We start from the raw sequence: 15249 nt of genomic DNA, 5'->3' as shown, positions 1-15249 counted from the left end.
TAAAGCGCTTTATAACAGTTATAAAGTGCTTTAACTGCTTTAAAGCGCTATAAAACTGTTATAAAGCGCTTTAAAGCAATAGTGTAGATCCGGCCCTGAAATCATTTCAGTATCTGGTAGAACCAGGATGGGGAACCTGCAGCTGTAGGGATGCACACAGCTCCCTTCACTTATTACAGATTGCACAGGCAGCTGGATTGTGGCCCTCTGTAACAGGAGAAAGAGAGCCCAGGCAGAAGACTGGCTATGGCCCACATTTTTTCTTTGCTTCTTCTGCACTGTTCTTTGGACCTTTGCCCAACTCAGTAAACAAGAGGCAAAACAACACTGAGATTTAGTGGGCAGCACATGTACCATGCATTAGAATGATTGCATCCTCTGCTAATAACAGTGCTATGTTGGATGATAAAAATTAAGATTAAAACCAATATGGATGCTGACGTTTTTTGTCAATAGTGTACTAATCATAGGTTTTAGACCACAGAAAATAAGAACATATTCAAAAGAGCTGTTAACATACTTTTAAAGTAGTTAATGTCTAGGGAAGAGTGTGAACATTTGTATTCTGTGCTTATGAAAAATGTGTTTTTCTTGGTTATGGACAAAATACTAAAAAAATAAAAAATAAAAAAATCAATCGATCAAGACTGCCACAAAACATTACTTGTACTCAGGACTTCCCTATATTCTCCACTTTCCTCATCTGTCTAATGCAAAATCATTGAATAATTTCTCTCAAGTTTAAAAAGACACATTAAAGAAACCATGTAATCTTCTCCCAGGATCAGCAAAACTTTTTGTTTGCCTCTGATTACATATTTTTTTAGTCAAAGAACAACAAATCTGGTAGTGAGACAGCAACCAAGAAAAATGAAGTACAAAGAAATCTCTTTTCTTGCTAGGTAGTTGGTAGAAATTGGATATGTGGTTATATATATAAATATTCCTAAGCACAGTGAAATTCTCCCAGAAATTATCTCAGAAATCTGCTGCCTGAGGTAGCTGCTCATTCTTCCAAATGGTAGGACCGGCCTTGACTCACACTGCTCTCTGAGTATGTAGAAATTGAAAGACACAGACCCTGAACAGCCTTCTGACCATCTGTAGGATCTAGAGAGAGAGTGCCTTGTTTTGAATACAAAGTAGCCCCAGATGCTGCTCATGAGGGCTACATGATGCAAGTACTTGAAAACTTCCAATAGAGATGTATGAAGCTGCCTTATACTAGCTCAGCCGCCTCAGACTATTTGTCCCTCAAGCCCAGTATGGTCTTCTTTGACTAGCAATGCCACTATGATTGTCTTTTAAATTCAAATGCAATGGATTGAACCTGGGACTGACATGCAACACATCTGCTCTACCACTACACTTTGGTCCCTCCTTGGTTGGAAAGGATCTTGCCATTTCCATGTCCTTCACAAACTAAAACTGCTTATAGTGGTGCTGAGATATAATGCTGAATTTTTCATGTTTAATGTGCCCTGGACAGGCAAGGCCTATTATTACTTCTTTGTGCAGAGCCTGTATCACCCCTTTGGTTTTTCCTCCTAAATCAGAGGTTGCACGTGTAACCCTGCCAAGTGGCTATTACAGATCACACACTAGTTCAGTTACTGCACTATTGTGTGGCTCTAAAATAATAAAGCTGCTTCTAGAAGAAAAATCAGACAGATCTAATATTCAAAGGGCATTTTATCACAAATTCATGAAAAGAAATAACTTGCAACAGGTATTTAAGCAACATTAAAGTTCCAATTTCTTCAGTGCCCTGCCAAAAGGGTACACTGCACAGAAAATGAAATGTGGGGGGTGGAAGGCAAGGGCAGGCCTACTGTTCCCACCTTTCTCATTGTCTGTATCACCCTTTTGTTACTGGCTTGGTTCTTCCTCCTAAATGTGAGAATCCACACACATATAATCCAATGCTTTCTGCCTGGGAAGGAGCCATAGGCAATGTACACTGTACAATCTACGATGTCTCACAGCCATAGAAAAGGAAAAATGACAAAAATGAGCAGGTGTGGGAGTCTGTGGGATAGCTAGATAATTTTAGACCTTGGACATCATGGTCTTATGCTGCTTCTCCCACCCACATTACACATTTGGCATATTATTATTATTATTATTATTATTAATAATAATAATAATAATAATAATAATATACCACCCCATAGCCGAAGCTCTCTAGGCAGTTTTCAAAAGTATCCCATGATATCCTGCAACAATTTTAAATAAAGTATTATCTCTGATCTTTTTAAAAGAGAGATTACTAGGGGAAGGCACATGAGATATCCTGAAGGTTTATGGTGTCAGGTAAAAGACCTGCAAACTTACATGAGTGGCCAATCATGAGCTTGCAAAAAATCATTCATGTAGAGAAGCTCTCTGCTTCCTCATATTTTTGTAGAGAGAATTTGCTTCTATATACGCACCTGCTGAGGGTGCTCACAAAGGTCGCAGTACTTCTCAAGGTTCACAAGACATAGTTGACAATGTGTGCATTCACCCAACAGAGGAATCCTATTTCATGTGGGGTAGAATCTTAGACATTGGAACATAAGGACTGGAGCATTTCATGCAGCTGTGTGGAGGTTAACTTTCACTTGACGTGGGGCTGTAAATGGAAATAGATGAAATGGAGAATGGAATTTAGCTAATGTAGGGAGATAGATTATATGAGTGGGAGACTGAAAGCAACAGGGGCAGGAAGCATGGAAAGTAGCATAAGCTTATGGAATTCAACTCCATGAATACTGGAGGGGGGATGGAATGTAGACAAGGGGGGTGTAACAAACATGAAGTGATGGTATTTCTCTCAGTAGGGAGAAGAATAGAAGAAATCCACGACAGGATAGAGCGTGGCTGAGAGGATAGGAATAGGATTTTAGCTACTTCGGGAGGGGGTGGATGGGCATAAAGTAAGCCTGTGGATAAAAGGACAGACGGTACAGCAATTTCACTTTTATAATCTGTATACATTCATAAATAAACAGCTTTCTGGTCAGGAAATCCTTACGAAGCAGCTTATTCCTACGTTCATCATCTACTATGGTTTCAAACTTGCTGGTCTCCCTTTTGGATTATTGGAGTAGTGGCTGAGACTGGAGGTTTTTGACTCAGAGCTTGAAAGGAAAAAAAAATACATCATGAAGTTTCACAGATAAGTAAATTTGGGGACAACACATTTCACCCTCATGCCGGCAAGAAATATAGCACAGGCCCATAGCAAAGGCAAAACAAGACCCCTGTTGTAGAGGGAGATATGGCTGTAGTGTGTGTGTGTGTGAGAGAGAGCGAGGGAGAGAAAGTATGTGTGTGTGAGAGAGAGGCGGGGGTCAGCATATGTCCACAAGAAACAATAAAAATCTAAATACAGGAAGCTTAGACTGCAATTCTACTCATGTTTAGACAGAAAAAAAGTTTTACAGGAGGGAATCTACACAGTGTACTGAGGACGCTTGCATGCGCCCCCAGTGTGCCCCCAAAACGATCATGTAGATTCTGCCCATTAGAGATGGAGGAGGAGGCAGCTGGGGAATCCGGCTGCGTCCTTGCCGCCACCCACCTACCTCCTCGCTGGCCTCCTGCTGCCGGCAAAAGAGCCAGCCGGGTCGGAGAGCTTCTTCCACTCTCCACCCCGCCTTCTTCCGCCAAGCTCTCTGATCCGGCCGGCGAGGAAGTAGGTGGGTGGCGGCAAGGACGCGGCCGGATTCCCCAGCCACCTCCTCCTCCGCCTCTTCCTCCGTCTCTAATGGGCAGAATCTACACAATCGTTTTGGGGGCGCACTGGGGGCGCATGCAAGCGTCCTCAGTACGCTGTGTAGATTCCCTCAAGTCCCAGTTTTCCCCAGCAGGCTCACTGAAGAATACTGGGAATTGTAGGACTTTATTTTCTGTCTAAACATGCATAGGATTGTGCCTCTAATATATTTAAAGTGATTTCATAGAAATAGTATTCCATGTAATGTAGTGCTAGATATCCTCCTACCTAGATATTCATTGGACAGAAGACTGATGGCGGAAGCAGTTTTACCCAAGGAAAACGTTCCCTAATAGTTTTTTCAGAATGTATTGTAGCAAATGGCTTTTTGGTCCCTCACTCACTAGCCTTTCCCCCTAGAATTGGAATGTCTCACTCACTCAAAAGCCACACAACACAACTGCCACAACTCCCTTATTGCTCTCATGATTTCTGCCTGTTCATTTCAGTAATTTTTCAGACCTGTTTTGTGACATTTTTTCACTGTTTGCTAAGCTATCACTTGGGCTGTTCCTACACCAGCCCGAAAATGCTGGCTGGTCACGGCCGAGTCCCTGCACGTCCAAATGCACGTCCCCCGCTGCTTCACAAGCAGATCTATATTCTGGTGTGAGGAACACCTGTTCATTGAAAATATACCCAGTTCATGAAGTCACAAAGAAAAAAATTAAACAAATGGTGTCAGGGTGGGGTTCCTTCCCCCCCTGCCCCTTTGCACATGGTGGCAGTGTCAACTGGCTGGATGCAATTTAAATGGCAAGGTGTAACTTTAAGCACATGCAGAATGTCTTTCTGGAATAACCCACAATATAAATGTTTCCCACTCTGCTCCACATTTTGAATCAGGGAACAGTCCTCCCCAGATGAATCCCAGTCACGTCTCCTCTAACATCAGAACAAACAATGTTCAATGAAATATAATAATAATAATAATAATAATAATAATAATAATAATAATAATATAATGAGCTCCCTAAGGAGGTTCGCTTGACACCTACATTATATGCTTTTAGACGTCAGGTGAAGACCTTTTTATTCTCCCAGTATTTTAACAGTCTATAAATAAATTTTAACTTGGTGTTTTAAATTTGTAATTTTGCATTGCTGCTGTTTTTATCTGGTTGAGCTTTTATATTGTATTTTGTACTATGGTTTTATACTGTTGTTTTATACTTCGAATGTTTTTAATTTTTGTGAACCGCCCAGAGAGCTCCGGCTATTGGGCGGTATAGAAATGTAATAAATAAATAAATAAATAAACAAATAAATAAATAAATAAATATCACCTTCCACCTCTAATTCCCGTCATTCAAGAGATGTCCTCCCCCCTCCCCCCACAAATGCCCCTTTGGCTAAGTGGCTTTAGCCTTTTCTGACTGCGCAAATAAAACTGTAGCCTAACCCCTTAGCTGATTTGCCCCAAGTGGATTTTTCAGGCGCCTGGTTTGCATCAAACGTGGGCTGCTTCCCTGGGGCTAAATCTCACTTTGGCAAGATCTCATCACTGTGACTTATTTGCAGAGCTTGATTTCCTTTGCTACTTTGCAATTGGCTCCAATGGCAAATGTGTGGGGATTTGTGTGTGTGTGTGGAATATGGAAAAGAACAGGTGCACCCCCTCATTCAACAAAGATGACTGGCTATAAAAACAAGTTGGAATGTTACGGGGGGGTTCACTGATGATGGGCAAACAATGAGGAGCCTGTGAGTCTCTGCCAATCACTGCCCGACTACACTAGCAAGATACTTTTCTAGGAGTTCTTCACTCCTGGACATACAGCCTTCTGTTCGCCAGTTGCTTGGAACTGACAGCTCCTGGGTGGGATCAAAAATTACCACCCTCTTTCCCCCCTCACCATCTTGGCCATTAGCGCCTAGGGACTCACATCTCTAGCAGCACCCCTGGGTTGAGAGAGCAAATCTACCACAATGACTCTGGACAAATTAAAGGGATGCTTGCCTGATGCGGAGGCCGATAGGCGCATTGTCGCAGGCTTACTTTGCGGTTCGGTCACTGCCGTCTTGGTGCTAAAATGGGTGAATCAGAGACGGGTTCAGAAGAAACTCGAGGAGGCCAAGAAGAGACGCGAGCTTGGCTTTCAGCGTATGGAGAAGGCAGCGAGGCAGTTTAAACAGCAGGTGAGTTTCTCTTGTGGATTGCATGTCCCTTGATGAGGGAGGGAGGGAAGTCTTCTTCTTCTTCTTCTTCTTCTTCTTCTTCTTCTTCTTCTTCTTCTTCTTCAACTTTAGGAAACAGCTGAGATGTGTTCATTTCAGATCTTTAGTGGGTCTCTCTTACAGTCTCAGCAATGTGCTCTCTGCACTCCGATTGCTGCACTGTGTTTGCTGCACCCACACCACCACCAAAGTGCTCATATCATGAAATATTGCAGTTCTTTACAAGTAGTTTTGTAGTGATGTCAGTAGACCTTGTGCCCCAAAATTGACCTGACATTTAACATCATTTTTAAAAAACCAAAAACCTTTGAGGGAACCACCTTGCTATAAATCTAGCAGGGCAATCCAATTCATATGATCTGTTTCCTTCAGCTAAGATTATTTTGGGAGGTCCCTCCTGACCTCTGCACCCTAGCATCTAACTTCAGGTGCTTGTTGACTTTGAGAAATGGTTTGTGTCATGGGAGGGAGGGTATAAAGTTGCTCTCTTTCCTCCTCCATTTAAACTGACAATCTGAATGCAGCTGTTCCTGCCTCGGTGATTAGCTGGCTGGTGATAAATCATCAGTCTTTAAAGATGAGCTATTTGAGCTTATGTTTGCTTGGCAATTGCTGGTGCATGCCAGGGCCATGTTGCAGAATCATGCTAGAGTCAGGAATGCCTGTATATAAGGACCAACCACTTTCCTCTTGCCTCTTTCTTGAATACAGTCGGCTCTCTTCAAGAACTTTCAGTGCCCATGGCTCAGCTTTCCCTCCATGCAGAGGGAACTCTCCGTGGTGCAGAGAGACCTTACCTCTTCCTTCCTCTGTATTCCAGTGTAAACAAGATCCTGCTTTTTCTGCACATCAGCATATACTTACCTCTGTGCATTGAGGTATCCTGACTTGCTGAAGAATACAGAAACAATTACTGCCCAGAAGCATTACTTGTAGAATAGAACTGTTTCAGAAGTACAGGGTGCTTCAGTGCATGGTAGAACAGACATGAAATTGTGTTTGGGCTGCCGGTGTGTAGGGGAGGAGGAGCATGCAATTGATTGAGATATCCATATTGGATATTTTGATGTTGCCATTGGAATCTCAACATCAAATTTCATCTTAAGATCTGAAATTTGCTTGTTTGATTTTATCTTCTGGTTAAGGCCATGTCAACTAATAAATAGAGACAAATATAAAACACTGCTACTAAATCAGTTATCAAACACACACACTATCAAATAGTGAAATCAAATGTAACTAGGAATTTGTGAGCCATGCAAATTGATCAGGCTTTTTCCAGTGTTCAAGTCAAATACTTAAAAAAAATCTTTGAAGTGGTTCTTTGTTTTAAGGATCCAGTTTGAATATTTAAAAAGCCCAATGCCTTCCCAGCTTAGGGTGGCCACTTTGCAATGGCAAAAAAGAGATGTGGCACAGATTTCCATAAAAACTGCAGCTAGTAATATATGGACTTCTCTACATGTGGATTTTATCATGCAGTCTTGATTGATCACTCATGGAAGTTCGTAGGTTCTTTACATGATGCCATCAACTTCCAGGGCCTTATAACATTTATAAGTGCTTTATAACATTCATCCCACTTTTTTTTAAGACTGGGGGAAATGTGCTAATAAATTGCAATCATGATCCAACAGCTGGTGAATTTCTGGAATCCTGCTATATCACAGTGTCATCTAGTGGATGTATAATGAAACATATAGAACTAGCAGACAAAGGAACCAACACCCCCCCCCCAAAAAAAACCCCACATGTAATGGAACCGGTTTTAATTCTGCAAAAATCTGGAAGCCATGGTAAAGGTGTGGGATAAGAGCCTGGCATAGAGAATCCAAAAATGTAGCAATACACATTTAGAAATAATGTGTATAATTTAAATAGAAATACAGCACAGGTTACTAGAGTGCCCCAACTTTGCCAGTTCCGTGCCCTCTCTGCCAGTTCTCTTAACTTTCCAAGGGGAAAAAAAATCTTTACCTCCTGGAAGGTGGAACAGTAATATGCAAAGGAGGGCTCTCTTGGGCAAAGGAGAGGCTGCAAATTATGTAAGAGGCACAATTACCTGCCAAAGAGTAAGGAGTCTGTGTCAAAGAAACAGCCTGTTGCACCTATCCCCAATGTACAGTTTTTTCCCCTTTGGGAAGGTGTGTGTGTGTAGAGACTGGCAGGAAGGACAGAGCAGTGAAAGTTGGAGTGTAATCAGTGGAGGCTGGTGTCTCCAGTGTCAGTGGGGCGGTGATCTGCTCCAGGTTTTAATCAGAATTCTAAAGGAACTATCCATGGTGCAAAGCATCTTTGATAGCACCTTTGATTTCTGTTCATCATCCAACTGCCATCTTGCCACTGATTAAATATATAGTTACTGAAACCCAGAGTGGATTCATTGACAGAACCATCAGCCTTCACTGGGTGTAATGTAAGCCTCATTTTAAATAAAGCCCAGCTCAAAATGGGCTGGACCTGACTCAGAAAGGGGCTAGCCTGTTTGCATTTTGAGCTTCCCCTTTTTGAAGGAGACTTCCTCCGTACCTCAATGTCAACATGTAAATCAGCCTTCCCCAACCTGGTGCCCTCAAGATAGTTTGGGAATTGTAGTCCAAAACATCTGGAGGGCATCAAGTTAGCGAAGGCTGCTTGTAGGTACACCCAGCAAGTTTATCCTGGAGGTGCACCTGGCAGGCTGCTTGTAGACGTACCTGTCAGGAGAGGATTGGAGGAACTGATTTATTTATTTATTTTAATCTGAAGGGAGTAGGTGTGGGAGACTGGGGCAGGGTCTACACTACTGGGACACATTCCATATACAGTTTTCAAACTGTTTTCAAAGTGTCATATCCTGCTTGGTGAAGTTCTGGCCTCAATCGGATAACTTTGTAGTAGGTTAAAAGTATATGCGTACACCAACAGAGAACTCCTAATGGAAAACGAAAACCAGCAGTGTTTCATTACTTTTAGCATCTTCACACACCCAGCTCTAGCATCTATAATAATGATTGCTTTAACTACATCAGGCAAATTTTGAATCAACTGTGTGTGACACAGCACTGAAATCAACACTTTTTAGCCTAACTAAAGAGACAATTTCCAAGTGCACGTATTCTGTAGCCATATGTTTGGTCACACGAAGTAGGGCGGAGTTCCCGTTTGCTGGTAAAATCTGTTGCCACTGCCCATTTCTGTTCATCACCCAGCGGCCATTTTGCCTCTAATTAAATGTATAGTTGCTGCCACCATTGCCATGCCGCTTCCACCGTGGAACGACTGCCCATGTGTAGTCTGCGGCATGCATGTGTGGAAGTACATTGCATCTGCAATGCTGCGCATACCAACATAGTCTAAGAGGAAGTGCACATCATGCAGTAAAACACCAGCAATGTGTTTTGCTCCTTGCGGCAGAATCCAGGAGTGAAAGCGGCTCCAATCCTATCTCTTCCTCTTGTGGAACTGACTGCAAAGCTGAAAGATGGTTCCTTGAGTCCAGAAAGTGTGCTGTACACCTACATGGAAAAGGTAAGACTGTCACTTGAATTACTGATGCAGGGCATTATTTGTACCAATCCAGCTCTTCCTCCCTGCAAACCTCCAAGCACTTTACATGATACAAAGCAGTGATATCTTACACCGTAAGTGTTGTTAGGCTCACCAAAGGGAGCAGATACAGAAGCTAACCCAGAGCCAAAACCTCTATTGTGGGAAGGGCCTGACGGTATGGTGGGAGAGGCAGGGATCATAAGTCAATGCAGAACACCAAACACTTGAATACTACTAGTCTAATAGGGTTAAATTAAAGTTACTTGATTTATTGAATAATTATAATCAAATAACATTTATTTATTTATTCTTTAAATTAAACTTTCATTAATTTGTTCTCCAGACAAAGCCTAATCCCAAAGTCCTGGTATTCTCTGTGTCAGCCTTTTCCAATGATCCTTTCCAGATGGGCTGAATTGCAACTCCCGTAATTCCCAGCCAGTATGGGGAAGGCTGCTCTGTGTTCTATCTCTGTACACACATACACATACTCTAATCCAAGCGAAGTTAATTTCTGCTCCAAAAAAGCACCAAATGCTGCACACTTCATCAATTATGCAAATTGCACTCACAGACTCATCACAATTATAGGGTTAATGGGAGTCTGCCATCCTTCAGCCCCCCTGAATCTAGGGCATGTCATGGTTGGGCCTTTGATACGTCATGTGATCTGCAGAGTTATTTTCAGCTGTGATAGAGTTATTATGGCTTCTAACAGCTAAGCTACAAGGGATTTCCATTTTTGGAGCTGCTTGGCTTTGCGACTTATGGGGAGGGGCATTGAGGCTTTGCTAGGTGGATCGAGTGGGTGCCATGCCTGCTTGGCAGCTGGGAGATGTAGGCTTAAGTGCACAAAAGTGAATGTGGTTTTGTCTGATGCAGGGGATGAGGAGCAGTTTCACCCACAATAAAGAAAGTGGCGTGTGTCAGAGAGAGGGGGACGGGGAGAGAGAGGCTGTGGTGTCCAAAGCTTTCACTAAGGGATCCTCTCATGGAATTTTACCTTAGTTTGGTCCATCTATTCAGCAATTCCATTACAGACACGGAAAGTGATCCTTATTTATTCCTCATATTGTAGAGTGTTATCAAACTGCTGTGATGCTACAAGATGTTCCAGCCAGGGATTTGGAAGTCCTTTGCAAAATTGGAAGAAAGCTCCCTGCTTTAATTCACATTAGTTAAGTCTATCTGGATCCAGCCTAGTGATCTCTGTAAATACTACTTTGTGTTTCACTGCTATGTTTCATCCATAAAGTGATAAATGCCAATGTATGTATTTAGGCTACTGGTTTTGAACCAGTGGCTTGTAGATTGCCTCTTGATCCTCTTTTGCAAGGGAAGCAGGTCAACCTTCTGCAGTTTAATTTGCCATAATGACTTGATAGATGGCCCCAATGCTGACCATACCTAACTTCAAATTGGGAACCTCTTAACTACAATGATCTAGTGTGTTTGTTTTGTATGTATCACAAAAACAAAACTAAACTATGTGTACAGTGTGGTACAGAGGCTTCTACTGTGTCCTCATTGTCATGGCCCTTAGATGTTATTTCACTAACTCACATTCCTCCTGCTCATACAAAAGGCCTTAGAAGTAACCCGGCAAATCAACTGTGTGACAGACTTCCTTCCAGAGTGTGAGGAACAAGTCCAGGAAGCGAAAAAACAGGAGAAAGGATTGCTTTACGGAGTCCCCGTCAGTATCAAGGAAAACGTTGCTTGCAAGGTACTTTTTTCCATTATTCCTGAATAACCAGGATTAGGGGGAAGACAGGTAGGGTTAGACAGTAAAGTGGGTGTGTGAATTTAAAGCCAAGAAAAGCGGATATTTTAACATTTGCATTTGTTTAGATCAGCCTTCCCCAATTTGATGCCCTCCAGATTTTTTGAATGGTGACTCCCATGTTCCCTGACCATTGGCCACAGTGACTAGGGCTGATGGGAGTTGTAGTCCAAAACAACTCCCATCTGGGCACCACATTGGGGAAGGCTAGTTTAGATGGTATGATTAAATTAGCCTTGTGGACAATGTTTTAGATGACAATTCTCCCCTACCCCCCGCCAGCTGCCATGCTCAGCACACTGGCAATGCCACTGTTCTACTTTTCTAATCACAGCCTTTCTGTTTAGTAGGTCTCCCCGCCCCAGGGAAAGGTAATACATAGAGGGAGGCAAAAAAGGAGCACATAGACAGAGCACTTGGCCTGGATCTACACTACTGCTTTAAAGCACTTTATAACAGTTTTGAAAATGGTATATGGAGTGTGTCCTGAGCCCCAACAGTTGTCAAAACTGTTATAAAGCACTTTAAAGTGCTTTAAAGCAGTAGTGTAGATCTTGCCTGTGTCTCAGATGGTGGAAGACGGGATTTCTGCAGATAGAATTCTTCCCTACGTCTTATTGTAATGGCTTGGGTGCTTTTATGAGAAACGAGCAACAGATCTAAAGGATGATGCCTCACTGATTTTATTCTCTTCTTTAAGGGTTACCCCAATACACTTGGCTTGGTGAAATTTCTAGACCATCCTGAACGTGATGACTCTGTAATAGTCAAGGTTTTAAAGAAACAAGGGGCAATTCCATTTGTAAAGACCAACACTTCACAGGCCATATTAAAGTAGGTGTTTGTTCGTTTATTTAAAACATGTATTTTGTGCTATGGCTCTTGTCCATCCAAGTAGGTTTGCCATTTTGGGTAGCTCTATTTCTATACTTTTATTAGTATATCAGTGTACAGAATTTAAGGAGATGGAGATTATGAGCAATATCCGATACTACTGTTGTACTTCCAGTCATTATCCTGTAGCTGCGGACCCCACTGCTAGCGCAATGAGTACTTAGCACCACCTAAAGCAAACCTGGAAATAAACAGAAATGTTTGTTTCCAGAATGAAATAGATCAGTGGAGTTAGGACAGTGTTGCAATACAGTAAGCTGTTTTAAAAATGCATACAAAAATGGGTGTATTAGGGAAATGTGCACACAACAATGCATATATTAGTGAAAATAACATACAAAACATGTAATAATAAGTAGAATTGCTTGCAAAAAATTATATTAGGGAAAGTGTATACAATTATGTGTATAGTAGCAGAAGTATGTGTGAAAATAAGTACAAATTTCTGTGCAGCCTTTTAAAAATCACAAACTGATGTGGATACAGGACAAAACAAACTTAAGGTGTTAATCATGAACAGACCTGATTCAAACTTAGCATGGCTAAATCTCTCCTTAAGAGCTATCGTGGTACCAATTTTCAGCCCTTTATCTTTAAAAGTGTCATTTTTTAAAAATAATACTTTTTTCAAACTTTAAAAAAAATCCTAAAACTCAATGGATGAACAGATCTGTTTCAAATTTGGTATGGCTAAAGCTCTACCTAAAAGCTATGGTGGTGCCAACTTTCAGCTCTTTATCTTTAAAAATGACGGTTTTAAAAACAATAATTTTAACACCTCAATTTTAAAAAAAATCCAAAAAAATCAATGGATGAATGGATCTGTTTCAAATTTGGTATGACTAAAACCCCACCTAAGAGCTACCATTGTACCAAGTTTCATGTCTTTATCTTTAAAAATGATGGCATTTTTGATAATTCCCATTAGAGCTGCTCTTTGGCTGGGGAAGATTGGAAAAATCCAGATTTCCCCTCCCTCTCCCGGATTTGTCTCTCAAAACCCAAACAAATCCGGGCAGGTCCGGTCATATGGTCACCCTAGCATAACCAATGGTGAGGAACTATGGAAGTTGTAGGCTAAGACAATTGGAGGGCCACAAGTCGCTCACCCCTGCTGTAATAGGAGGAAGTTGCATTCCAACACAATTCACCCAACCACTATAACATTTTGTCATAGCCTTTTTTCTTCCATGGACTAAAAATGACTCGAGATCTATAAGGTTTGGTCATATATGGTCCTTCACTGATGTTGCTACATTATGTTTAGTGAACTGCATACCTGACCCAGGCCCACACTTGGCTAGGAAGGCTTCAGGGCCCTCAGGCAGGGAGCCTTAACTTACTTGTCCTTTTCCAACCAACTCAGCATTGACTGTGGCAATACACTCTTTGGCCAAACCTTGAATCCTTTCAACCACAAGAAAACCTCTGGAGGCTCCAGCGGAGGAGAAGCAGCGCTCGTTGGAGGAGGAGGTTCCATTCTGGGGATCGGGACAGATGTGGCTGCCAGTATTCGAGTGCCGTGTGGCTTTTGTGGGATCTGCGGGTTCAAACCAACTGGCTATAGGCTGAGGTAGGTTTCACAGTTTGGACACAAATTGCCAGCCATAAACCATGTACAAACCACCTAGTGAAGAGGAACCTCACTGCTGCTTAAAAACAAACTGGATGCACTTCTACTGTTAATTTCATTTCAGAAAGCCATGGAATTATGGATGGATTATAATGCCTACTAGTTAGCATGATCAAGCATTTGGCAAGATCCAGAAGCCATTAAGGCAGGGGTGGAGAAACATTTTAAAGTCAAGGGCCACATCTCCTGGGGTGAAAGTGGTCATTTTGTGGAGGCGAAGTTGGTGAGATACTTTTGCAGGGCCAGTCCCTCTGTCACATCCCCAGCCAAGCACACCCCCACGCATGCACACCCCCACGCACACCCACACACACACACTGCCTTCCATACTTTGCTGGGGAAAGGCAGATGCCAGGAGTCTGCTCTGTCTAGATAGACTCCCTCCAGAATCTATAATCCTGATTAGATAGCATTCTAAATTACATGAGGAGACAACCCATGTATCTGGAGTCACAGAATCATAGAACAGTAGAGTTGGAAGGGGCCCATAAGGCCATCGAGTCCAAAACACCCCCCCCCCCCGGCTTAATGCAGGAATCTACCCTAAAGGATAACTGAAAGATGGCTGTCCAGCTGCCTCTTGAAGGCCTCTAGTGTGGGAGAGCCCACAACCACCACCCCCGGTAACTGGTTCCACCATTGTACTGCTCCAACAGACAGGAAGTTTTTCCTGATGTCCCCACTTCAGACTTTCCCCTCCAAGCGTGGAGGACTGTGTGGGCAGTCAATGATGATGCAAAGAGTGGGTAGAGCCAGTGAGTACAGCCCCATCCTTTCCCTAATTTTGTAGTCCCTGATCATACAAACGGGACAAGAATCTTAACAAGTATTGGCCTTTGATTCTGAGTAAGTAAAGAAAGTTTGGCAGAAAGCACAATGGGCTGGTCAAATATGTTTTCTAAACCAGGTGACTACTCCAAATGTTGGTGACATAGAGCAACTATACCGCAGCTTTCTGGCTTCCGTTTTCATCCCACAATCACGATTTTCTCTCTTTACACACACTTGTTTCCTGGGTCCCCTTTCCCCCCTTTAACAAGGAGTTCTGTATGTTTCATTTATACAGCCACAAGATGCCTTGTTCGTATGCTTCTTCTTATGACAGCTTTCCTCTTTACATGCTGAAACGGAAGATCCGTTTGTTACCACATTTTTTCCGTTACCAGTTATCACCCAGAAATCACGAGACAGGCATGGGAGGATTGCAGCATCATGAAACTTTCATGATAAACCTGCTCTAAACAACTTGTTTAGAAGAGCTTCTGTATGTTTGCATGTTCCACCTTTCACTTTTGCCAGGTAAGGGGGAGCACTATTGGTATTTGCCCCCCTACTAGTGGTATAAGTTTATTCAACCTTCCCTTATCAAGAAGCCCTTTCTCCCCAACCCCAGATGTATATGTGTGGTTTTAGGGAAACTTTTAGTTTCTCATTTTTCAATAAATGCATTGCAGGGTTTGAGTTTTGGCA

General features: G+C 42.3%; 1 protein-coding gene and 1 long non-coding RNA gene across 2 annotated transcripts in view; one reads left to right on the top strand and one right to left on the bottom strand.

The window, feature by feature from the left end:
- The window catches only part of LOC134407537 (uncharacterized), a 29316-nt gene extending 23381 nt beyond the window's left edge, over positions 1-5935 (bottom strand). Inside the window, exons 1-2 of the long non-coding RNA XR_010026046.1 lie at positions 5760-5935; positions 4563-4645 (exon numbers count right to left, since the gene is read on the bottom strand). This is a non-coding gene — a long non-coding RNA (uncharacterized LOC134407537). The remainder of the gene's footprint in view (positions 1-4562; positions 4646-5759) is intronic.
- Positions 5488-15249, top strand: part of LOC134407521 (vitamin D3 hydroxylase-associated protein-like) — a 34002-nt gene continuing 24240 nt past the window's right edge. The window contains exons 1-5 of the mRNA XM_063139370.1: positions 5488-5899; positions 9335-9448; positions 11055-11195; positions 11953-12086; positions 13513-13719. Coding sequence (XP_062995440.1) covers positions 5690-5899; positions 9335-9448; positions 11055-11195; positions 11953-12086; positions 13513-13719 — 806 coding nt within the window. The 5' untranslated portion in view covers positions 5488-5689. The remainder of the gene's footprint in view (positions 5900-9334; positions 9449-11054; positions 11196-11952; positions 12087-13512; positions 13720-15249) is intronic.

The sequence above is a fragment of the Elgaria multicarinata genome, chromosome 1, assembly GCF_023053635.1.
Source record: "Elgaria multicarinata webbii isolate HBS135686 ecotype San Diego chromosome 1, rElgMul1.1.pri, whole genome shotgun sequence".
Classification (NCBI taxonomy): Eukaryota; Metazoa; Chordata; class Lepidosauria; order Squamata; family Anguidae; genus Elgaria; species Elgaria multicarinata.
The sequence above is the reverse complement of the archived record's forward strand: the minus strand, read 5'-3'. Positions and strand labels throughout refer to the sequence as shown.